The 24,423-nt window shown below is 48.0% G+C and overlaps 1 protein-coding gene across 2 annotated transcripts in view; it reads left to right on the top strand.

Annotated features, from left to right (window-relative positions):
* The first annotated feature begins 392 nt into the window (after positions 1-392).
* The window catches only part of CREB3L1 (cAMP responsive element binding protein 3 like 1), a 92,921-nt gene continuing 68,890 nt past the window's right edge, over positions 393-24,423 (top strand). For both annotated transcript variants that reach the window (XM_088461472.1, XM_088461471.1), the window contains exon 1: positions 393-1,514. In XM_088461472.1, the coding sequence (XP_088317598.1) occupies positions 1,422-1,514 (93 nt within the window). In that variant the 5' untranslated portion in view covers positions 393-1,421. The remainder of the gene's footprint in view (positions 1,515-24,423) is intronic.

Raw genomic sequence — 24,423 nt, 5'->3', positions numbered from 1 at the left:
CTAAGGATTGCGGATGTGTGTATGGTTAGGTGGGTGTCCTTATGTTATGCTGTGACGGCATAGCAATCGCAGTGGATTAGCATATCATCTCATTGAGACTGCGTGCATAATCGTTATTGCAATCGAAGTTGCGATCCGTAATGAATCAGGCCAGGAGGGAATATGTAGCAGAAACTGAAACTCCTCCATTGTGTTATTTTCAGATACGTTTGTAGCTATTAATGTCTGTTGCTCTATACTGACCGGCGCTCAGCCGTTGCATATCATTCCTAGCAGGACACAGACATGAGAGCATGGAAGGGTTAAATCAGAAGGGGCGTGGCTTTCGCAAGTTACTGATTCGATATTCATGAAGCTGTTTTCATATTAATGAGAGAAGGCGGAGTCTCTGGGTTCTCGGCTCACGCTGCAGCTGACAGCTGGAGAAAGTCACCGGGAGACACGGGCACAAAGCAGGAGAGACCCCGGCACTAGGGAGAGACTCAGAGCAAGGACGGAGCCCATCTCCCCGGAGGAGAGGCGCAGCATGTGTTGGGGGAGAACAGAGCACGCTGAACCCAGCTAACTAACTATACACTCCTGCCCCCCATTCCAGCCCGGGCATCCCAGTACCCCAGTCCTGCCATTTGTGTCACTGCTTATGCCTGCACAGCACCCCATAACTGTACACCCCTGCACCCATAGATCCTAGTACCATAGTCCTGCCCTCAGTGACATTGCTTATGCCCCCTGCCTGCACAGCACCCTATCATATACACCCCCGCACCCAAACATCCTAGTATCCCAGTCCTGCCTCAGTGACACTGCTCCTGCAACCTGCCTGCACTGCTTCCTATCACTATACACCCCTGCACCAAACATCCCAGTAGTACGGTACCCCAGTCCTGCCCTCAGTGACACTGCTTCTGCCCCAACCCCATACATTCCTGCACCCAAACAACCCCCCTGCCTGCACAACACCCCATCACTATACACACTGCAACCAAACATCCCAGTACCCCAGCCCTGTCCTCAGTAACATTGCTTCTGCACCAACCTGCCTGTACAGCACCCCATCACTATACCCTGGGATGCCTGCCCCCTATTTCAGGCACTCCAGTACTCTAGCCCCATCCTAAGTGACACTACTTCTGCCTATAGGAGGACCCCATCGCTTATGCACCCAGTGGTGGCTCCATTTCTGTACCTAAACATCAAAGTGCCCAAGGTACCCCAAACTTCATAACCAAAATCTTGGATTACACCTAACTCCTTGATCTCATGCCAACTTCGTCCCTGCAGTTTGCACCTGGTTACTTTACAGCTGGGCACTTGCCCCTTCCACCTGATCCCCATCTGGACAGCTGTGCCTGGTGCTGTTCACATGGCCGATTGCCAACTCTTGTGACATATGACAACAAGACCATAAGTGTCCTGGGACCATGGATGGTGTCACCATGCCCCCGGAGGGCAGCTTTCACAGTCCCTTCCTGGAGCTGGAGGACCTGACAGAGGCCGATTTCATGAGCAATGTGGTAAGGGCAGGCATTGCGTGATGACACAGACATATGGGCAGTATGGTAAGGGCATGCACTGGGTGATGACACAGGTGCATGAGCAGCGTGGTAAGGACATGCATTGGGTGATGACACAGGTGCATGAGCACCGTGGTAAGGGCATGCATTGCGTGATGACACAGACATATGGGCAGTGTGGTAAGGGCATGCATTGGGTGATGACACAGGTGTATGAGCAGCGTGGTAAGGGCATGCATTGGGTGATGACACAGGTGTATGGGCAGTGTGATAAGGGCATGCACTGGGTGATGACACAGGTGTATGAGCAGTAGGGTAAGGGCATGCATTGGGTGATGACACAGGTTTATGAGCAGTAGGGTAAGGGCATGCATCGGGTGATGACACAGGTGTATGAGCAGCGTGGTAAGGGCATGCATCGGGTGATGACACAGGTGTATGAGCAGCGTGGTAAGGGCATGCATTGGGTGATGACACAGGTGAATGGGCAGTATGGTAAGGGCATGCATTGGGTGATGACACAGGTGTATGAGCAGAGTGGTAAGGGCATGCATTGGGTGATGACACAGGTGTATGAGCAGTGTGGTAAGGGCATGCATTGGGTGATGACACAGGTGTATGAGCAGCGTAGTGAGGGCATGCATTGGATGATGACACAAGTGTATGGGCAGTATGGTAAGGGCATGCATTGGGTGATGACACAGGTGTATGAGCAGCGTAGTGAGGGCATGCACTGGGTGATGACACAGGTGTGTGAGCAGTGTGGTAAGGGCATGCATTGGGTGATGACACAGACATATGGGCAGTGTGGTAAGGGCATGCATTGGGTGATGACACAGGTGCATGAGCAGTGTGGTAATGCATTGGGTGATGACACAGGTGTGTGAGCAGTGTGGTAAGGGCATGCATCGGGTGATGACACAGGTGTACAAGCAGTGTGGTAAGGGCATGCATTGGCTGATGACACAGGTATATGAGCAGCGTAAGGGCATGCATTGGGTGATGACACAGGTGTATGAGCAGTGTGGTAAGGGCATGCATTGGGTGATGACACAGGTGTATGAGCACCATGGTAAGGGCATGCACTGGGTGATGACACAGGTGTATGAGCAGTGTGGTAAGGGCATGCATTGGGTGATGACACAGGTGTATGAGCAGTGTGGTAAGGGCACACACTGGGTGATGACACAGGTGTATGAGCAGCGTGGTAAGGGCATGTATTGGGTGATGACACAGGTGTATGAGCAGCGTAGTGAGGGCATGCATTGGGTGATGACACAGGTGTATCAGCAGCGTGGTAAGGGCATGCATTGGGTGATGACACAGGTGTATGAGCAGTGTGGTAAGGGCATGCATTGGGTGATGACACAGGTGTATGAGCAGTGTGGTAAGGGCATGCATTGGGTGATGACACAGGTGTATGAGCAGCGTGGTAAGGGCATGCATTGGGTGATGACACAGGTGTATGAGCAGTGTGATAAGGGCATGCATTGGGTGATGACAAAGGTGTATCAGCAGCGTGGTAAGGGCATGCATTGGGTGATGACAGGTGTATGAGCAGCATGGTAAGGGCATGCATTGGGTGATGATAGGTGTATGAGCAGTGTGGTAAGGGCATGCATTGGGTGATGACACAGGTGTATGAGCAGCGTGGTAAGGGCATGCATTGGGTGATGACACAGGTGTATGAGCAGTGTGATAAGGGCATGCATTGGGTGATGACAAAGGTGTATCAGCAGCGTGGTAAGGGCATGCATTGGGTGATGACAGGTGTATGAGCAGCATGGTAAGGGCATGCATTGGGTGATGATAGGTGTATGAGCAGCGTGGTAAGGGCATGCATTGGGTGATGACACAGGTGTATGAGCAGTGTGGTAAGGGCATGCATTGGGTGATGACACAGGTGTATGAGCAACGTGGTAAGGGCATGCACTGGGTGATGACAGGTGTATGAGCAGTGTGGCAAGGGCATGCATTGGGTGATGACACAGGTGTATGAGCAGCATGGTAAGGGCATGCATTGGGTGGTGACACGGGTGTATGAGCAACGTGGTAAGGGCATGCACTGGGTGATGACACAGGTGTATGAGCAGTGTGGTAAGGGCATGCATTGGGTGATGACACAGGTGTATGAGCAGTGTGGCAAGGGCATCCATTGGGTGATGACACAGGTGTATGAGCAGTGTGGTAAGGGCATGCATTGGGTGATGACACAGGTGTATGAGCACCGTGGTAAGGGCATGCATTGGGTGATGACACAGGTGTATGAGCAGTGTGGTAAGGGCATGCATCGGGTGATGACACAGGTGTATGAGCAGTGTGGTAAGGGCATGCATTGGGTGATGACACAGGTGTATGAGCAGCGTAGTGAGGGCATGCATTGGGTGATGACACAAGTGTATGAGCAGCGTAGTGAGGGCATGCATTGGATGATGACACAGGTGTATGAGCAGTGTGGTAAGGGCATGCATTGGGTGATGACACAGGTGTATGAGCAGTGTAGTAAGGGCATGCATTGGATGATGAGACAGGTGTATGAGCATTGTGGTAAGGGCATGCATTGGGTGATGACACAGGTGTGTGAGCAGCGTGGTAAGGGCACGCACTGGGTGATGACACAGGTGTATGAGCAGTGTGGGCTTTTGTGGTTGAATGCTGATGTGCAGATCATCGCATCCGGCCCACTGCATACTCCCCATTGGTGGTCTTACTTTAGAATGAAGTGCGTGATTACAAAGGAGTGGTCCTGAAGAAAGCATGCATTGGGTGCAGAAGTACAGCAGCTAGCTGTCATTACTGTTGCACAGGGAACTTAATGTAACTTTACTAGAAGTATTGAGTGATAATGTTGGAGTTACATTCCTGTTATTTTGTATTGTGCGTCAACGTTGTGTGCTCCAAGCCCCCAGGTTACCAAGGGATTAATGGTTTTGCTACATGAGAAATATATTAATTGATTAGTACATGGCGTGAACGGTTGCAGACCGTCATGCTGTAACAAGCACTCATCTGCAACACTCTCAGCTAGCATCAATGTGCATCTCCTCTCCGCCTTTGTGTAATGTCACTGTTAGCAGTTATGCGATGCCTTAACCTGATTACCTGATATCTCCTGGAAGGTAACACCTGCACATTAGCAAGGCCTGCAGCCATGTGCATGTTGATACATTATTACATCCATCAGACAGGGGTCAAACAAGTCTTATAACTCCAGAAAATGTCAGCCTTGATTGGAGTAGGGGGTCAGCCGTTTCTGCTGGCAGCAGCCCGTGTGACCTAGCTCTGACCCTATGCTCTAGAGCCTGTAGGAACAAGCTTGTGGTGATACCTCTGTAGATACTGACAGAACCACTTTTATGAGCTGTACATTGAAATCTGTGATTCAGGGAACACCTCGCAGAGATTCCATTCAGTGTGTCAGAAAATGTGTTCACAATGTTATTGCTCCAGAACACCAGGGAATAACCATGAGAGGAACTTACATTAGATGCGCTACCAAACGTTCCCACACATGTCTTTAATAAATCAGATCATTGCAGTGAAATAAGTCAGTGGGGGTGAATAACGATACCCAAAAATGTCCTGGCACTGGTGCCGGCGTGCCGCTGCTCCCAGCTTTATGATGTCATAAGCAGCGTTCTACGCCATGGAACCTGTCCGTAAAGAGGCTTGGATGAGGACGGGTAGGAAAAGGATGAATGCAGGCTAAGCAGATATCTCCCCAAGAAAATAGGTGCATCTGGCAAAGCATTTCTGGGACGGGTGAGGGGTGATTCATTACAGATCGCTATTGCGATTGGCATTGCGATTACGCACGCAGTCTCACTGCGAAAATATGGTAATGATTGCAATCGCAATGCCGTTGCAGCCAAACATAAGGACGCCCCCTTCTCCTTACACACATCTGTAATCCTTAGCAAGTCTGCAAAACCATCGATAACATCGAGCACCATCGCAGCCTCACGCACACTTGCACAAGGTTTGACCTTACTCATGAATTGCTAACCTCATCACACGCAGCGAGAGCCCAAGCTGCGTATGGCATGGCCATGGCTAATTTATGCACGCCCCTGTAACGTCGTTCAAATGTACTGGCACGCTTGTGTTTCACCGACCAGCCTCCCGTCTCCACCCCCAAACGCTCACTTCCTGTCAATCACTCTGCGGTGGGTCTGCGTAGTCACTGCAATCACAGTCTGATCGCAGGGGAAGTCTTCGCGCACGCGTTCTGCAATACATATGCATGCGCAGTACGCAACAATCATCTGCGTGCATAATCGCAGTTGCGATCGGTAATGAATCAGGCCCTCAGGCAATTACAAAATATTTATTTTGAAATATAATATTATGTTCATCTTATTGTGGAGTTTACAGAGCTTTTGTCGTCACATAGGGGGAAATTAAATTCCAATTGGATCCCACTCAGGGGGAAATGGGAATAGAAGCCCTTAGGCTACCATAATTATTGGGGATTTGCGCAGCTGAACCGTGCATCTGCTCATCACTGAGAATTTAATCCCCCCCTGACCACGTTTTTCAACCACCTCAAAGGCCTCAGTAATCAGCACTCGACACCTACACTTTCAATGGGATGACGTCTCTCCTGATCTGTATGCATTCAGGGTCTCATTCAGACCCGCTCGCGAGCGCTGTACGCTCGCAAGCGGGTCGATGTTACCCTAAAGCGCATGCGCACGACAGAGGCTGCTCCGTCGTGTGCATGCGCGAGACCCGGCGAGCGACGGGGAAGCCGTCGCTCGGGGTCTCGCACCAAAGGGGGCGTGCTGTCGATGGTGAGTGACAGCACGCCCCCTTTGGTAGGCGTGCCAGGGGCGTGGCTGCCCAGACGGAGGCGTTCCCATGGGAACGCCTACCGTCTGGGTCCGGCCCAACTGACATCACTAGTGATGTCAGTGGGAGTGCTTTTGGCTCTGATAGAGCGAAAAGCACTTCGGGCTTGCGGCCAACGAGACCCTACCGCACTTTCGGCCAATCACATCCTGGACAGGCAGTCTGTACTGCGATTGGCAGATAGTTCCTACAATGGGAAGCCACTGGCCTGCCTTTCTGTCAGTCGTTATGTGCCAGGGGCTTTTGCACATTTCCAAGTCTCAGTTTTTGTTTTTTCCCCTTATACGTCACTTACAGACTGTAAGTAACAGTGCAGCTTAGGCAGGCTACGGGCACCGGAAGCCCCCTAGAGACAAGAGGTAGGAGCTGCCGCTGGTCCCTGACCCAGTGGAGCTTACATTCTATGGGGGGAATACAATTCAGCGCGATGATGAATAGCCGCGGGAGGGACCTCCCGCAGCTATTCAATTCAATGCGCTGTGCGCCTTGTCGGGAAGCAGGTAAGTCAGAGAATGCCGGTTCTCGCGACTTAACCTGGGTGTTAAGACGCGGTAACTGGCATTCTCCAACTAAAGTGCCAGGCGCGCGGATGTTAGTGCCAAGTGCGCGACTGTTAACACCACGCTAAGCCAGCAAACAACTGCACGCCCGGCACTTTTGTCGGATTTCTCCTCGCATTCCCAGGAGGGGGTGCGAGAAGAAATCCTTTAGCCGCCCAAACAGCGTGGTTCATTAAATAGCTGCGAGAGCTCCCTCCGGCAGCTATTCTACATCGTACTGAATTGGAATTACCCCCCATATGCCCTGCCACATGTACACACACACACACACATATGCTAAAATTAATTTTTATCAGGAGCTAATTAACCTACCAGTATATTTAGAATTGTGGGAGGAAACCAGAGCACCCTGAGGAAACCCACGCAAGCTCAGGAAGAACATACAAACTCCACACAGTTGGGGCCATAGGGGTCAGTTCAGTTAGAGGCGATGTGCTTTCATAACCTACCTCCATCTGCCGATCTTTCTGCCCCCCCCCCCTCATAATTGTGGTGCGAGGAAAATAAAAATTTATGTTTTCTGCCAATCAATCATATAGAAACCAATGTAAGAGAAATGTAAATTGTGCCAGTTGCAATAACAATATTCTCCTTATGTCATGACTTATACAGTACATAGCTAATCGTCCAACAAGCAGCATTTTAGGATGGGGGGTGTAGGAAAAGGGGAAATGAGTAAAGAGTGTGGGGTAATATTTTTACCAATGCTGGTGACTGGGCTTCCCCTCGCTGGACCGTGACAGTGTGCGGAGGCGCCGTGCACCCATTTATGATAGGCTCCTAAGTGTGCATAAAATAAAATGTTGCCCACCCATATGTTCTAACGTTCTAAATTACCCGATTGTTCCGGGTTAGAAGTCATTCAGTATTGCTGGGTCAGTCGTAGTGACTGTGGGTCAGGCCAACACACTTGCTGGTTGGGTATCAGTCACCTTTGGTCACTTTTCACAAGTGAAAGTGATTTATTTTTTGCTTGGAGGGGTTGGCGGGGGCCCAGTAACTGGTTTTAGAAGCCATTCACACAGTTCAGTGGGATAGCTATACTATATCCAGTAAGATAACAGAATAGATAGAAGCTCCTATATTATATTATATTATACAGAATGTGACAACCTTCGTACGGTATGCCGGTCCTCGGCCTCCCAGCGTAGGGATAATGATAGCCATCGGGATTTCAACGCCTATCATTAGACCCCTGCTGGGATTAGACAGTCTGGAATCCGGCAGTCGGCATTTCGACCATCGGCTTCCTGACTGCATCCCGACAAGCAGAGCTGGCCCTTAAGGTGCCTACACACATGGCGATCTGCACAAGATCCCACGATGTGTACGATTTCCCCTGAACTCTCCCCAGGCAGCACCCCGGCAGTCGTGTCACGATTTGGAGTAAAAAATGTCCAATCTGGCTTAAGATCTATCGTGCATCCAGTGCATTGTGCCCAGATTGGTAAATCTGCCCTACAGCACGGCAGATCTGAAGATGCGATGTACGACGAGCGGGGACGCGCATCGGGATCGTGATCGTGAGTAGAAACTCATGATTTGGGCACATTTTACACGGATTGTCGTCACGATTCGTCGAAATCGGGCAAATCGTGTAAAAAATCGCCATGTGTGTAGGCACCTTTAATCTCAGCCTGCCAGTCAGTCACATCTGAATGTGACCATCTGTCAGCCAGCGTGGTCCTCACCAGAGGAATGTACATATTTCACCCCACAGACTCAAGTATTTTAAATGTAATATGGCCTAATGGCTGGGTGAAGCATCCTTCATTTTGTTTACATCTCTGTCCTATATCTATTATAATCCAGGGTGCGAGTCTTTATCAATGTCCCTGGGCACAGTTCCATATTGATCTGACATCGCAGCTCTGTTATAAATTACAGAATTAACTGACCACTCTACTGTAGACGAGGTGGTGACACTTCAGTAGTAGGACAGGACTGGCCACAAGCAACACGGAGATCGGATGTTGTCCTCCAAATGACTGCACGTTCGTCTAATAACTTCTGCAGACATGACTGTTCTATGTCTTCTCGTCTTAAACCGTTTGGTGATATTATGCAGCAGAAGATTTGAGGGGTCACCAGGTGAAGAGTCATTTTAACTGTGTTTCAGCTTAATTTGTTTTTGGCAGGATACCAGTTTTGGCCTCAGACTGAAATGTACCTCTCTGAGACACGCAGGAGGCCTGGGTAATATATAACCTGTAGGATAATAAATGAGGCCTGGCATTGTACAGCAAGTTAATACTCAGAATTTCGCTATTCTTGGTCCAACTGGGGTTCTCTGAGCAAACTTTAAAAATATTATGGGCCCCATTTAATAACGAGTGATACTCTTGTTATCACTCGTTACTAATCTGAAATGGTGCTCCAACCAATCAGCTCAAAACTGTCATTTACAGGCTGTGTTTTGACAGTTGATTGGTTGGAGCACCATTTAAGATTAACAAGCATATCACTCGGTAATAACTGGGACCCTTAAATCGGAATTGTTATCTGCATTGTGTGGAGGTTGCTATTTGGTGAGCTGGACCTGTAATCACCCTAGCACAAAGGTCACCAAACTTGGTCCTCAAGGCACCCTAACGGTCCAGGTTTTAAGGATAACCATGCTTGGACACAGGTGACTTAATTAATACCTAATGAACGATCACTCATTCTGTCTTTCATTAACATGCATTACGCCGAATGTGATTTTGTCAGAATTGATGTGCAGAACGTCAAACATCAAACCAAATCAACTGGGAACGACATCACTCTAGTGTGTACTCGGCATTAGGCTACAGGGGATGTAGTCGGCATCCCGACAGCACCAGTATCCCAATTGCCGGCATCCCGAAGGTAAGTATCGGGGTGTTAGGGGGAGGTTAGGGTTAGATTTAGGCATTAGGGGGAGGGTTAGGGATCGGGTAGGCAGTGTTACGATTAGGGTGCGGGGAGGGGGAGGTTAGGTTTAGGCACTGGGGGATAGGTTAGGTTTAGGCACCGGGGAGGGGTGTCAGGCTTAGGGTGCGGGGAGGAGGAGGTTAGGTTTAAGCACTAGGGGAAGAGGTTAGGGTTAGGCACCGAGGAGGGTGGGTTAGGGTAGGGGTTAGAAAAATACTTACCGTGACTTCCTATGGGTGTCGGGATGACGCTATTGGTATTCTGACCAGCGGCATCCCGACAGCCGGGATTACATACCCAACCCGGCTACAGTGATGTCACTGGTGTCAAGTGATCTGGCTGATGGGGACAGGTACACCTTTAGAAAAACGAATCCTTGGTAAAGTGACGCCCTATGAGTCCAAACTAATGTCCGGTATAGAATTAAGGGAAGTATGGGACTTCACTATGCAAACTCCATGCTCCGATATACTGACAGCTAGGAAGTGCTAGTAGAAAAACATTTACAAATCTGGTGATGGGAGTTAGTTCTGAGAATGTGGAAGAGCCCCAGGAGCTTGCACTTACAATAGAGAACAGAATGACTTTTCTGGCTGCCTTCAAACTTTGGACCTTTTATTTTGAAATAATTGTCTGGATTTGGCGGTCCTCTGAGTTTTACCCTCTTATTCATTTAATCTTTCTTTATTGATATATGTAAATATGTATGTATATATCCCTATATATTGCTGGTAACTGTCTGCGTGTGTCCCTGTGTGGCCCCCTCCCACCTCTGTTTTTCTGTCGTTTCCTCCCCCACGACTGACATTTTCCATCCTGGTTCACATATCCTGGAGCCGCCAAAGTGACTGAAGCATACCCTTGATTAAATGCAAACACCAGACGCAGGCGAGTGCCGGTGCTGTACTGTGAGAAGGGTGTGAAGTGTGGGATCAGATCAGAAAACTTGCTCACTGATTAACAGGTCCTGTTATTGTTACTGAGACTGTCTCTCTATAAACAGCAGCCACACCCACCGTTGTGTAGTGTAACTTATTGGCCTCTAGGCGAAGAACCATAAATTAACAGTTGAATACAATTTTTCGGATTATCCATTTGTGCCATATGAGACGTAGGGCCGTATTCAATTACTTTCGCATCGGCGAGAAAGATCCGCCTGCCTGACTTTTCGCCGCCTTCGCCTGTTTTGGAATCAAAAATGTATTGTGCGCGCTCCCGATTTACTCCGTATTCAATTGCCAAACAGGCGAAAACGGGACCCGGCGAATGTGAAACAGGCGAAAGGTGCAGGATGAATTGGGGGAATCACTCTGTACCCCAGAAAAAGATGGGCGGACTTCGGAAATCATTATGGCAGTTTAGTATTAGCCCTAATTGCACTAGTTAGGGTACTTAGGTGGTGGTAATTGCTTGCTATTAGCGTCTTGGTAAAAGTGGTGAAGAATGGCATAAAGCAGTGGTTTTTGGAGCAAATAAGTATTTCCATCAAATTTGGGGTACATGAAAATGGGCACTAGCATATTTTAATGTCTGTAAAGTGAAGTTTTCCAAATAGTGAATTCCTCCGTCATACAAGCACCTGCAACCCAAAAACACTTGGCCCCTTCTTAGAGCACCCCCAGAAGCTTATTTCACTCGTTTTTGAAGTTGTCCCCCCACTTTTTTCATTTTCAGATGCGGTTTTTGGGGTGTTCTTGGAATTTCTTTTTTTGGATGTATTGTCCTTTTTGGGGGGGGGGGCGGGGTGTACCAAGGGTTCTGAATGGTTTCCCAACATCTGCACCCCAAAATATAGATATTGCACTTTTTTCTCCTGCTATTCCGTGGAGAAAAAGTTTTGCCTATTTCAGTGCATTGACTTTTCGCATAGGCGAAACCGGACTGGAAGTGAATACGGAGAAACATTTTCAGGCAAATTTTTTTTTTTTAAAAAAGTGCGAAAACAGCTTTTCGCTCCGAATTGAATACGGCCCGTAGTGGTAAATATACTAATGCGAAAGTGTTGCTCAAAGAAACCAATCAGGTTCTGTCTATCATTTATCTGATACATTCTAGGAAATGCTAGGTAGAATTTGATTGATTATTATTGCCAACACCTCTGCTTAAGTAAATTGACTCTGCAGGGGCGCAGTTACCAGCTTGCCGGGATGGCACTCGCTAGGTGCACCGGTTGGGGAAAGAGGAACACCCCCTGGCTCAAGAGCCCAATAAGTTTAACCAGTGGGGACCCAGTAGCCGTCTGACGCTGAGGAAGGCTCTTCGCAAATTGCCCCAGGTTTTTGGTCCGAGTTGGTCCTGGCTCTGGCCTGCGTCATGAAGCTTCCATGATGACATGACCTAGATGTGTAGCGTAGCTACAGTATAGGGAAATTGAACTTGGAGTCTAGATCTCTGCATATTTTAGTAATGGTTACATGCATGGAAACCTATAGATACATATAGCACTAAAAGATACACGAGACAAAGTAGCCTTGCATGTGGTTAGAGAAAAAATGTTAAGTTCCTCAAATGTTAAATTATACAGTGTACATAAAACAACAGGTGCCCAAAACGATAGGACACAAAATAGTGCAAGATACAGACACGGCCGCCTTTTGAAAATAGTGCACCATGTGCCAACTAAAAGGGCCACGGGCTTGGGTGGCACCTCTATCTCAATCTCTTCCTCTTGCCACTTCTAAAAAATAAATAAATAAACCGAGTAGTGGAGGTGCATACAGCCAGTGCACGCATAGCTCATGGGAGAACGGCCGTAAGGACCAATAGGAAGCAACAAGCAGAAAACTAGAAGCTTCCTATTGGCTCCCCAGCCACCACTGTGGGTTACGACGTCGCCTACCTTTTTGGAGTGTGGGAGGAAACCCGGGGTACCCGGAGGAAACCCACGCAAGCATGGGGAGAACATACAAACTTCACACAGGTAGGGCCCACACAGGTAGGGGAATGGAGCCCACAGCTCTCTAGTGGAATAGCAGAGCTGTGTAATGGATATAGCACAGGGGCCCACATTTGCAAAGGCTAATTATATGTAGAGATATACCATTTTTTTTTTATATAATTCAGTTTTTATTTATTTTTATAGTATTTAAAAAAATGGGGGTTTCATCAGGGACAAAAGATATACTAAGAGGAACAGTTGGGAACTTCAGGAGACAGCAACCGACCATGGCCCGTATTCAATTTGTGGTGAAAAGCGCAAAAAGCGAATGGCTTATCCAAAATGTAAACTGTCGCAATATATATGAGTAACTTGAAACATTCAGTGGCTATTACGGGGGATACTTAGTATTTGAGGTAAACCCCCGAAAATGGGTGTTTTGGGCTATTTTACCGCAAATACACTTTGATAAATGGGCCCCTCATACAGATGGTGCATTACCACCACAGCTTTTCCTACATGTGTTTGACAATTTTTGGATTTCAGTAGACATGATGCATTAGTCTCTTTTCTCTCTACCTGACACTGGGGGGGGGGGGATCAGTGCAAGCCAAAGGCAAATACATTCACTAACTTAACGTGCCATGGTAATAACTAGGGTAAGCTACAACAGATGTGACCCTCTTCCTAGCTCTTCCCAATGACTTTATCGGATCTTATGTACAATCGAGGGCTTAGATGTAGCCGCTGCTGGTCAAGCAAAGAGTCATTTACACTGGCAACTGGCCTACACATTGCACCCACCCGCCCATGGAGAGGTAAAGAGGAAGATACACCAGATATAAAACCAGATATACACTGTCCTTATAGGACAAGAAGGCTGAGTGATATAAAATAGCTCAGGGCCATGGAAGTGCTCATGGTAAAATGGGGCAGTATAGCAGGGTATACTGGACTACAGAAAGGGAGACGTGCTGCGATATGAAGCAAGTAGCCATGTGCTGAAGGCCATAACCAGCAGACAGATGAAGGGTTCCGTCTAGCCTCGGAGTAGTCTTTGCTTACTGTGGGCCTGATTCAGACCCGCTCGTGAGCGCACAGCACTCGCAAGCGGGTCGATGGTCCCCCAATGCGCGTGCGCTAGACCCAGCCAGCGACAGGCGCTCCGGGCCTCGCACCAAAGCGGGGCAGCTGTCGATTGTGATTGACAGCTTGCCCCGTTTTGGAGGCGGACGGGGGGGGGTGGCTGGCCGAACGGGAATGCCTGCCGTTTGGGTGCTGCACCACTGACATCACGAGTGATGTCAGTGGGTGAGCTTCCAGCTCTATTAGAGCCGAAAGCTCACTGGGGCTTGCGGGAACGAGACCCTACCACAAGGGTCTCGTCGCAAGCCCCGATGGTCGTGACCATCGCGACCCTCACCTGGCTGCACGCTATAGCTGTGGGTGGTCACCCACAGCTTAGCGAGCGGCCAGGAGGCCGTCTTTGAATAAAAAACCGGGACGCCCTGATCCAGAGCGAGTGCTCTCAAAGAGCATCCGGCTCTGAATCAGGCCCTGTGTCCCATGTGAGGTCATAATTAGGGTCGGTTGGGACTGTATAAGCCTCTGCGGAGAGCTCATTAAATGTTTGGGGTCCTAAGACTCATGTTCTTAGAAATGTAGAGGACTTTGCCAATTTCCGCAGCTGAGACATTGATAAATCAGTTCTCTGTTACATCTTTTGGGCAGAGATGTAGGATTCTCCTGTGAGTCACACAAACATGAGACTGGAGTACAGACCAAGGTATGAGCAGGACTTGCACTGAAACAGCTGACACTGTCTGATATTTACACAGTTACCTTTGTACACCCCCCCTCCCCCTTCCTTAAACGGGATAATATGGTTTGCTCAGCGAGCCGCTCCACTTACTCAGCCCGCGCAGTTTTGCTGATGCACACGTTTGTGTAGTGTTCCCTCCAACTCTACAAGAACCATATCAGTTTTCAGGTGCTGCATGTCGCATATAAGTGCATGTTATCTTTGATCTGGAATGATAAAAAGATGGATAAAAGTAAATTATGCAGACATAGAATTATCATTGTATAAGTCACTATTTAGCCCTCAAGGGACAGTTGAATGCAAGTCCATTTGCAGACTGTGGGGTCTGTTTACTAAGCAGTGTTAGGAGAAGTGAAGAGTGAAAAGTGATAAGGTGCCAGCCAATCAGCTCCCAACTGTCATTTTTCAAACACAGCCTGTGAGATGGCAGTTAAGAGCTGATTGGCTGGCACCTTATCACTTTTCACTCTTCACTTCTCCTAACACTGCTTAGTAAATAGACCCCTGTATCTTGCACCGTTTTTCACTGCGGATGTCTCAGAACCAAAGCGTATGCAGCTATGCAGTGGCATATCTATAATGGGTGCAGGTCCCTGAGTCAGGGGGGCCAAGCTGCCCACTTTGCAACCATTGCACTGTCTTGCCAATAGGCCACATGTGTCATGTTTCCGGTGAATTCTAAAAAGATATGGCACCACTGCCGGCTCAGGTGAAAGTTGAGACTGACACTGTGCCAGGGTCTTTGGGGTCTGTGTAGTAATCCTTGGAGAGAGATAAAGTGGATGGAGATAAAATATCAACCAATTAGCTCCTACCTGTCACTTTACAGGCTGTGTTTAAAATTGTCAGGAGCTGATTGGTTGGTACTTATCTCCTTCCACTTTATTTCTCTCCAAGGCTTAGTACATAGGGGTCTAGTTACTAAGCAGTGTTAGGAGACAGAGTGGAAAGTGATAAGTGATAAGGTGCCAGCCAATCAGTTCCCAACTGTCATCTCACAGGCTGTTGACCCTTATTTTCTGTGAGGGGGGAGAGAAGTGCAGAGACTGAGGGGTCTATTTACTAAGCAGTGTTAGGAGACCAGAGTGAAACATGATAAGGTACCAGCCAATCAGCTCCCAACTGTCATTTTTCAAACACAGCCTGTGAGATGACAGTTGGGAGCTTATTGGCTGACACCTTATCACTTTCTTATCACTTTTCACTCTGTCTCCTAACACTGCTTAGTAAATAGACCCCTGTGGCATTTATTAGTATACCCACTGAGTGGGCAAAACTGGGCTGTGATGGGTGACAACATAATTGCGAGCCGTTCAGAGTATAACTGCGTAAAGGCGAGTGTACGCATTTAGGGGTCTATTTATCAAGTTGTGAAAAGTGTGGAGAAGTGGACCAGTAGAGAAGTTGCCCATAGCAACCAATCAGCTCCTACCGTTTATTTGATAGAGTGTACTTGATAAATGCTACCTCAAAGCTGATTGGTAAATAGACCCCTTAGTTCCCTGCACACAATGTTGGAGCAATTATGGCTGACTTGTGTTCAATTCTGCATCAGCCCCTTTTAGGTTTGTCAAATTATATACTCTATTAGGGTTAAATTATTGAGATAGATTTAAAAAATTTAATTGTTTGTTTACTTTGAAAAAACGCGGTTTAAACGTAACCATTAATATGTATAAATAAATTTGAGGTCAATTCAATATTTATTAAAGTGTTGGTTTAATGAAGTGGAGATGTTGCCCATAGCAACCAATCAGATTCTACTTCCTTATTTAGCACCTTCTTGAAGATAAGGTGAACAGCCTCTGGCATGTTAGGACAATGCAGGACAATGTAGGACGTCCTTATTTAGCACCTTCTTGAAGATAATAGATAGAATCTGATTGGTTGCTATGGGCAACATTTCCACTTCTATAAACCCGCACTTTAATAAATATACCCCCTAGAAAGCCATAGAGGGCAAGCATCATTAATTATGAATAGAAGAAAGACTGTCTCGCCATCAGCATAAAGAAGGGATCTTTGCTGTAAGAGCTGTGGAATTCCTTACCACATGAGGTAAGGCCCCCATACCCGATGCGATATGCACCTTGCGATGCGACGGACGAGCCAATGGCGCGATCGGGTGGCCGACCCCGATATGCCGGCACCCCCCTTCACTACCCACATAGCGCTTCATGGGATCGCACATCACTCCCCCCAGATCAACTGAACATGCAGAGAGATCTGGAGGTGCGATGTACAATCCCACGGGAGCGCGCACTGGCCGATATCATGCCCACACACGGATCGATATAGCAGCAATATCGTTCCAATCCGTCGGACCGGCTGCTATATAGCCCCGTGTATGGGAGCTTGTACTGATGGTGCATTCACTAGCAGAATGTAAAAATGGATTGGATGCCTTTCTTACTAGCTGTTACAAGCTGCGATGGAACTGTGCAGTTCTTAACCTTATTACATATCAGGCTAGGTCAAAGATATGCAACATTTGTATAACAGGGTATGCTTGCAGTTGTAGTTCCACAAAATCTGGAGAGCCACAGGTTACTTAAATTAGCCTCAGAAAAGCAAAAGACGGGTTGCTTTTGGATGCAACGCAACTCTTCTAATTACCCATGTTTTAATCATTTTAATATAAACAATATTCTATAGACGTGAACTAGTTTAAAAAGTGTTGGAAAAAATGCTTTTAAAATCCTTCTGAAAAAAAAAATGTTTAAGAAAGAAAAACTTTTGAATTTTGGGTTAATTTGTAGATGAGCGTCTCTTCTGCAGGAGCTGTCCCATCTGAAAATGCCATTATTTACCGTGCCAGTCAATGGAGATGACCGTCTGCATAGGGAATGGGTTTAAATCTCCCTAATCTGTTTCAGTGAGGTTATGAGCAAAACAGGGGCAACTTAATCCCCAGAAACATCATCCGTTTTCAAAAATAAATATGAAAACTTTAAAGAAAAAAAAACTGTGTGAAAAGAACTGAGAAATGGGGAATAAAATGCTGGGATACATTGCGTAGGCTGATTCCACGGATTTGGGTTTATTTATAGATTATTTACATTTTAATCCATTTATAAAGCACATTTTATACTTTATTAATACTGTATGACAGTGAGAAATGCAATCTGTTGGGTTCATTCAACTAGAGGTGCATTGGAGCCACACGGGTAAATTTACTAAAGTGAGAGTTTTTAGAAAGGAGTTTTAGAAGAGTTGTTGCCCATAGCAACCAATCAGATTCTACTTAACATTTACCCAGCACCTTCTAGAAGATAGCTAGAATCTGATTGGTTGCTATGGGCAACATCTCTTCTAAAACTCACTTCTAAAAACTCTCACTTTAGTAAATTTACCCCACAGTGTGCACTCGTTGGATAACTGCTCTCTCCTATCTACTTCATCCTCCAATCTCATCTTCCCGAATCTGCTTTCAGTGTCCTTATGTCCCTTCTCCCTATTGTATCTTAGGGTCTGCAGTGTTTCCGCACATTGCTTTGGTTAACTGAGTTGGACTTTGCTGGCTCTGAGCCTTCTCCCCTTTGATATGAAGCCAGTTGGACCTGCTGCCGTCTCTGCCTCATCTCACTCTCTCCAGTCGGGAGAAATCTTTCCAATTCCTTTTTACTTTTGAACTCTAGGATATTTCTGTCCCGGAAACCTGTCATTCAAACAATTCTCTCTCTCCCACCCAGCCCGATTCAGCGTACAGGCCGTCCACTCATGTAAGCAGATGGTCCACTCCTAAGCACTTGGAGTGGGCTACAGTACACATAATGGTGCAGTGGATAATATTCCTCTGTAGTGGAAGTCATTAAATCTCAGGGCTGACGCCCCCAGACTTCTGCTGTATTAAAGTCTGCAGAGAAAATGTACTTTTATTTAGCACATGTTATAGTAAATAAATGCAGTTTTACCTAGAATGGCCTAAAGGGAAAAACAGTAACAGACACTCTGGGGGGAGAGAGAACGTCCCACTGTCTTTATCTGGACTCGTAGGTAGGGCGTGATTCAGAGACGATCGCAAAACCAATCGCGGCTGCGTCTTTTTGCGCAGTGGCTGTGCGAAAATATCTCAGCCGCCGGGAATCGTATTGAGACGCCCACGTACAAGGGCACGACCATCGGGCACACATCTTTCGACCATTGAACTCCTTAGTAACCCTATGCTAGTGCAGAACGGCCTACGGAACTAAGACGCTGGGACCTTAACAACTGTGCAGCACGGGATTGCAGATGCAAGCTATGACATGTCCTGAAACGTTTGCGACATGACTGCATGTAAGTCCCCCCCCCCCACCCCGCCTCCGTCACCACCCACAAACAGTCCTTAACTTATCACTTTGCAACTAAATTCTCTCCAGGCCGCCGTCACAAGACCATTGCGGCACATGCGCAGTGGGACTCTGACAACAGAAAAAAAACATTATTTGCGGAAAAAAAAATCAGCATTATGTCTATGTCTGAATCAGACCCATAGATGGAAATGTATCAAGCCATGGAGGGAAATAAAGGGGAGAAGTTACCCAAGCACCAATCAGCTTCTAACTGTCATTTATCTAGCACAGTCTACATCTCCCCGATTGTGAGTTGCCTGCACATCATAGTTTAAAACTGGCCACTGCTACGGACAAGGTGGCCCAGTGGCCTGTTGTTTTTGTGTGTGTGTCTGAATGGGATGCAATCGGGAAGCCGGCTGATGTAAGCCCGACAGCCGGCTTCCCGACTGCTTTATCCCGGCAAGGGTTAAATCTAGACGACTGTCATTTTTCCGACGCCGGGAGACCGGCGCACGGCATCCCGATCGAACTGATGCCGGGCGCCACGAGCAGGCAGCCGCAGGGGGGGAGGTTTAGGTTTAGGGCTCCCGGGGGGGACTTAGGGTTAGGCACCCCCCGGGAGGGTTAGGGCTAGGGGGAGGGAGGGTTAGGGTTAGGCACCCTCGGGGGGAGGTTAGGGTTAGGCACCCCCCCTGGGGGCCTTAGGTTTAGGCAGCGGGGAAGGGGGGGGGTGAGGTTTAGGCACTTACAGGGGGGATTAGGGTTAGGCACCCCTAAGGAGGGTTAGGTTAGTAAGTACTCACCTACGGACGATCGGGATTTCCAGCGCTGTCGGGCTGCCGCTGCCGGGATCTCTTCATTTGTCTGCCTGACGCTGCCGGGATTCGAACTCCCGGCCATGCGGCCGGCGGTATTTCATACCGCTTCCGTCTGAATAGGGTATGGGTGTAATCATGGATCCTATGATTTGGTCTGGTGTGGGGAGCTTCCTTTTGGAATTCTCCAGGCAGCAATATCTGGTGGTTCTAGCAGTGGGTTCCTAGACGTTCGGAAATGCAGGAAAAGCCTTTCCTTAGCCCGATAACATATCAGAGGGGGAGGTGTAAAATAATTCTCTAGCTATGTTTTGCTGTCTCTTATAACAGTGGTTCCCAAACTTGGTACCATAGCGCGATGTAGTTAGGAAGCCGGCTTCCCGTCACTGAAATCCCGGCATGGGACTAATAGGCGTCTAAATACAGATGCCTATCATTAGCCCCACAGCGAAATCCCGACGGATAGCCACGCGGGGGGGGGAGGATTAGGTTTAGGGTCCCCCCGAGGGACTTAGGGATAGGCACCCCCCAGGACGGTTAGGGTTAGGCTAGGGGAAGGGGGGGTTAGGGTCAGCACCCCTGGGGGGAGGTTAGGGTTAGGCACCCCCAGCGGGAGTGTTAGGTTTAGGATGCGGGGAGGGGGGGTTAGGTTAGGCACCCCCGGGGGGAGGTTAGACACCCCTAAGGGAGGGTTAGGGGGGAGAGGGGAGAGTTAGGGTAGTTACTTACCTTAGTCATGATCTTCATCTGCCAGCCTTCCGGCGTCGGGATTTCATCCGCCAGGCTGAGGTCCAGCGGTCATCCATACTGATTCCGCCATAGCACCCTGGGGTGCCACGGGTTGATTGTTTGCTGTCTCGTATAAGATGGCTACTAACGTCACAACATTTAATAGGCAGAAAGGAGTATAAAATTAATAGATAACAACAAACAGAGTTGACAGCAAAAGCCTGTGTAAAAATGACAAAAAATAAACCCCATAAATGCACAGGGTGAATGTAAGTACACGGAACTCAGAGAAAGCCGTCGTGTAGAGTTAGCAAAGGCCTGTACCCATTTCATGGGAAATCCACTTTCTTAGTAAATCATCTTCACTAAATGATAATAAGGTAATTGCTAAATTATTGTTATTCGTTTTTCTGCTGCCTCCCGCTGGATAAATAACTATGGGTCTGATTCGGCAAGGATCACTTACCGCAATCGCATACGCAGTTCTGCTGCAAAATTATCCAAATGAGTGCGTTCGCAATGCCACCGCAGCACAACATAAAGACGCTTACTTCCCTTTACTCACATCCGTAATACCTTGCAAGTCTGCGAAAACATTGGTACCATCGAGTACCATCGGAGCCTCACACACAATTAAGGCAGGTCAGACCTCACTCACAAACTGCTAAACTTCCTGTTGGTATCTAGAGGTCAGGCTGCGTATGCCATCGCGGGGGCTTAATTATGCACTCCCCTGTAACGGCGTTCAAACACACTGACACACCTGCGTTCACTCGACCACCCTCCCTGTCACCACTTACAAACGGTACTTCCTATCAATCACACTGCGATGGGTCTGTGTACACACTGCGCTCTCATTCCCGATCGCAGTGACTAGTTCGCACACGCGCACTGCGATGCATATGCATGCGCAGATCGAGAAAATCGTCCGACTTCGTGCGTCTTAGCACTTGCGATCCTTGCTGAAATAGGCCTTATATGTCAAAGTTACCTGCGGGTGTGCTGGAGAATTCAGGTAACTTGTAGCGAGTGAGTCAGTGTGAGCTCTTACATCTCTTATTATAACTGCTCCATACACTATTATAATGATCTTTTATATATAGGGCGCCAAAAGGAGTTCGCAGCACCATATATTACAGTAGCACTGGGGACGCTGCTCTAACTACTGTTACATTTTTCCCTCATAGCAACAATAAGGGTTATTAACAAACCAATAGAAGTGCAACATAAATGCTCTTCTGTGACAGCACAGTTTTATGAGTTTTTTTAGGGGAGGGTGCAGAACGTTGGAGCAGAGGATTTGGACAGATGATGGGCATTCCTTGTTAATTAGCAGTATTTCAGAAGACAAAATTAAAAGTTTAAATAAAAAAGGGGAAGGTCCTAAAGAGGTTGTAGGATAAGATGCGTAAGATGTAGCATTTTTACTTTCTACAACCTGTGATTTTACAGAGTAAAGCACTTCCTAATATGTAGGCACTATATAGGATGGAAATTAGGTGTAAGCAGAAAATATGTACAAACGTAGCTGAAAACACATTAGATGTACTGTATTAACTTCATTTCATATAGAGGAGTGTTTGTCGCCTCAATCTTCCTGTATAAGTGTACCAGGACTCTGATGTCACTGCTCTGTGCTGTAGGAGACCCTGCTCCTTCTAGTATATAACTCTCAGTGTGTGGTCCTTGTTTTCCTCTATTCCCCTCCTTAGATCGTGATGCTGTCACATGCCAGGGCCATAACTAAGGGTGAGTAAGCGGTGCCATTGCCCAGAGCTCAGGGGGTGGCACCGTCACTGCCCCAGGGCACCTGGATGTGGCTCGCAGGGTCCCTGGGATGGTACCCTTCAGCCAGTAGCACTACTGCAGAGGAGCGTCCATGAGAGCCTGCTCTGGGCAGTGCTCTGCTTTCTAGTGCCGGTGGCCTCACCACCTATGCATGCCATGATGACATCATGGGTTTGGCGGCAGGGGCGGCAATGAGTCCTGCTTTGGCCCTGTCACGTGCAGCCCTTTCATCACTGACATGGGAGAGATGTTTCACACCTTCTAAAGAGGAGAAGTGAAGTTTCCCATAGCAACCAATCAGCTTCTACCTATCATCAAGTGTATTCTATAATATGATAGTTAGAAGCTGGTTGCTTGCTACACATCGCCACTATACACACAAGTCGACAGATCACACCTGCTGATGATCTAATTTGTTACAGGTTTATTCTATCCCCGCCCACTTCAGAACGAAATGGGTATGAAATACCGGCGGCTGAATAGCCACCGGTTCATATTCCAACGCCGACAGCGCGAAGGGAGAAGAACCTGACCGGGTTGGTAAGTACCCTATCCCTACCCCTCTCCCCCCCTAACCCTCCCTTGGTGGTGCCTAACTTTAACCTCCCCCCTTGTCTAACCCTAACCTCCCCTGGGGGGGGCCTAACCCTAACCCTTCCTCACCACATCCTAAACCTAACCCTCCTGGGTGGGTGTCTAACCCTCCCCCTAGGGGTGCCTAACCCTAACCTTCCCCCAAAAAAACCTAACCCTGCTACGCTCCATAGATTCAACACCCCCCCCACCCCCCCCGGGGCTAAGTGCTAAGACGCCCGGACTGACCTCGATCGGTCTTTCTGTTCCGGCGTTGGGATTAAGATAGGTGTCTTTATTTTGATGCTTATCTTAAGTCCCCCGTCGTGTTTTAATTGTTGGGATATGGACCGGCGGCATGTAGTCCGCCGGTCTATTAACTACATCCCCTTCAGAACATCCTGTAGGAGATGAAGGTTAAATAAAGTAAGGTGCTCAGGGGTCTATTTACTAAGCAGTGTTAGGAGACAGAGTGAAAAGTGATAAGGTGCCAGCCAATCAGCTCCTAACTTTCATTTTGGAACACAGCCTGTGAGATGGCAGTTAGGAGCTGATTGGCTGGCACCTTATCACTTTTCACTCTGTCTCCTAACACTGCTTAGTAAATAGACCCCTCAGTCTCTAGACAAAGGCCCCTTTAAAGCCATCAAGTTGTAAGTGCTGTGACCAGACAGCTGCTAGATCCACAACACATCTCTGTGCAATGGCAGTGTGAGCATTTACTAATATGCTGAGTTGTACGCATTTAAACATACGCTTGGTTTTATAGCTGCCATTATTATCAGCACACACTTGTACCAGCATTCCATCGGAAAACAGACGTATCTTCACATATGGCTCAATTCTACATAGCTCTCAATTCCGTTGACCTGTCCCTGCATTCACCATCGCTAAACCTTGCCTACGTGTGAACGCCCTGTTACGACCCAGTTACGCCACTTCATCCAAAGGCGGAGGTACGACCGAGTTGCATAAGATTCTGAATCGCTCCTAAAATACTGCTCTGTTTAGCCCACCTCATGAGCAGGAGGACACTGGGCCTGATTCAGACCCGCTCGCAAGCGCTATGCACTCACAAGCGGGTCGATGGTGGGCCAGTGCGCGAGCCCCGGCGCTCGCATACAAAAGGGGCGGCTGACGATGGTGATCGACAGTTAGCCCCATTTGGAAGGCGGGGAGGGGGGGTGGCTGGGCAAACGGAGGCGTTCCTGCAGGAACGCCTTCCGTTTGTGGGCGGCCCTACTGACATCACTCGTGATGTCAGTAGGTGGACTTCCTGCTCTATTAGAGCAGGAAGTCCACTGGGGCTTGCGGCCACGAGACCCTACCGTAAGGGTCTTGTCGCAACCCCGATGGTTGCGATGGTCTTGACCATTGCGACCATCACCTGGCCGCTCGCAATAGCTGTGGGTGGTCACCCACAGCTATGCGAGCGGCCAGGAGGCCGCACAAAAAAAACCAAAATGCCCTGATTCAGAGCGAGCGCTCTTTCAGAGCGTCCGGCTCTGAATCAGGCCCACTGTATTTTACATGTCTTTTACATGTGTCACTTTTTGCTAAGAATGTGCTTTTCTGCAGATCTGCAACTAGCAGGTGCAAAACGCGTCAGTTTAATAAATATATAGGGCAATAAGTGATCTTTCTTGGATTTCATTTAAAGAATCTCATTCCATAAAATGAAATCTCTTCTTTGATTTGGTTTAAATCTAAGAGTGCTCAAGTGA

This window comes from Taudactylus pleione, unplaced genomic scaffold, assembly GCF_031769625.1.
Source record: "Taudactylus pleione unplaced genomic scaffold, aTauple2 ptg001060l, whole genome shotgun sequence".
NCBI lineage: Eukaryota > Metazoa > Chordata > Amphibia > Anura > Myobatrachidae > Taudactylus > Taudactylus pleione.
This window is presented reverse-complemented; position numbering and strand designations above follow the sequence as displayed.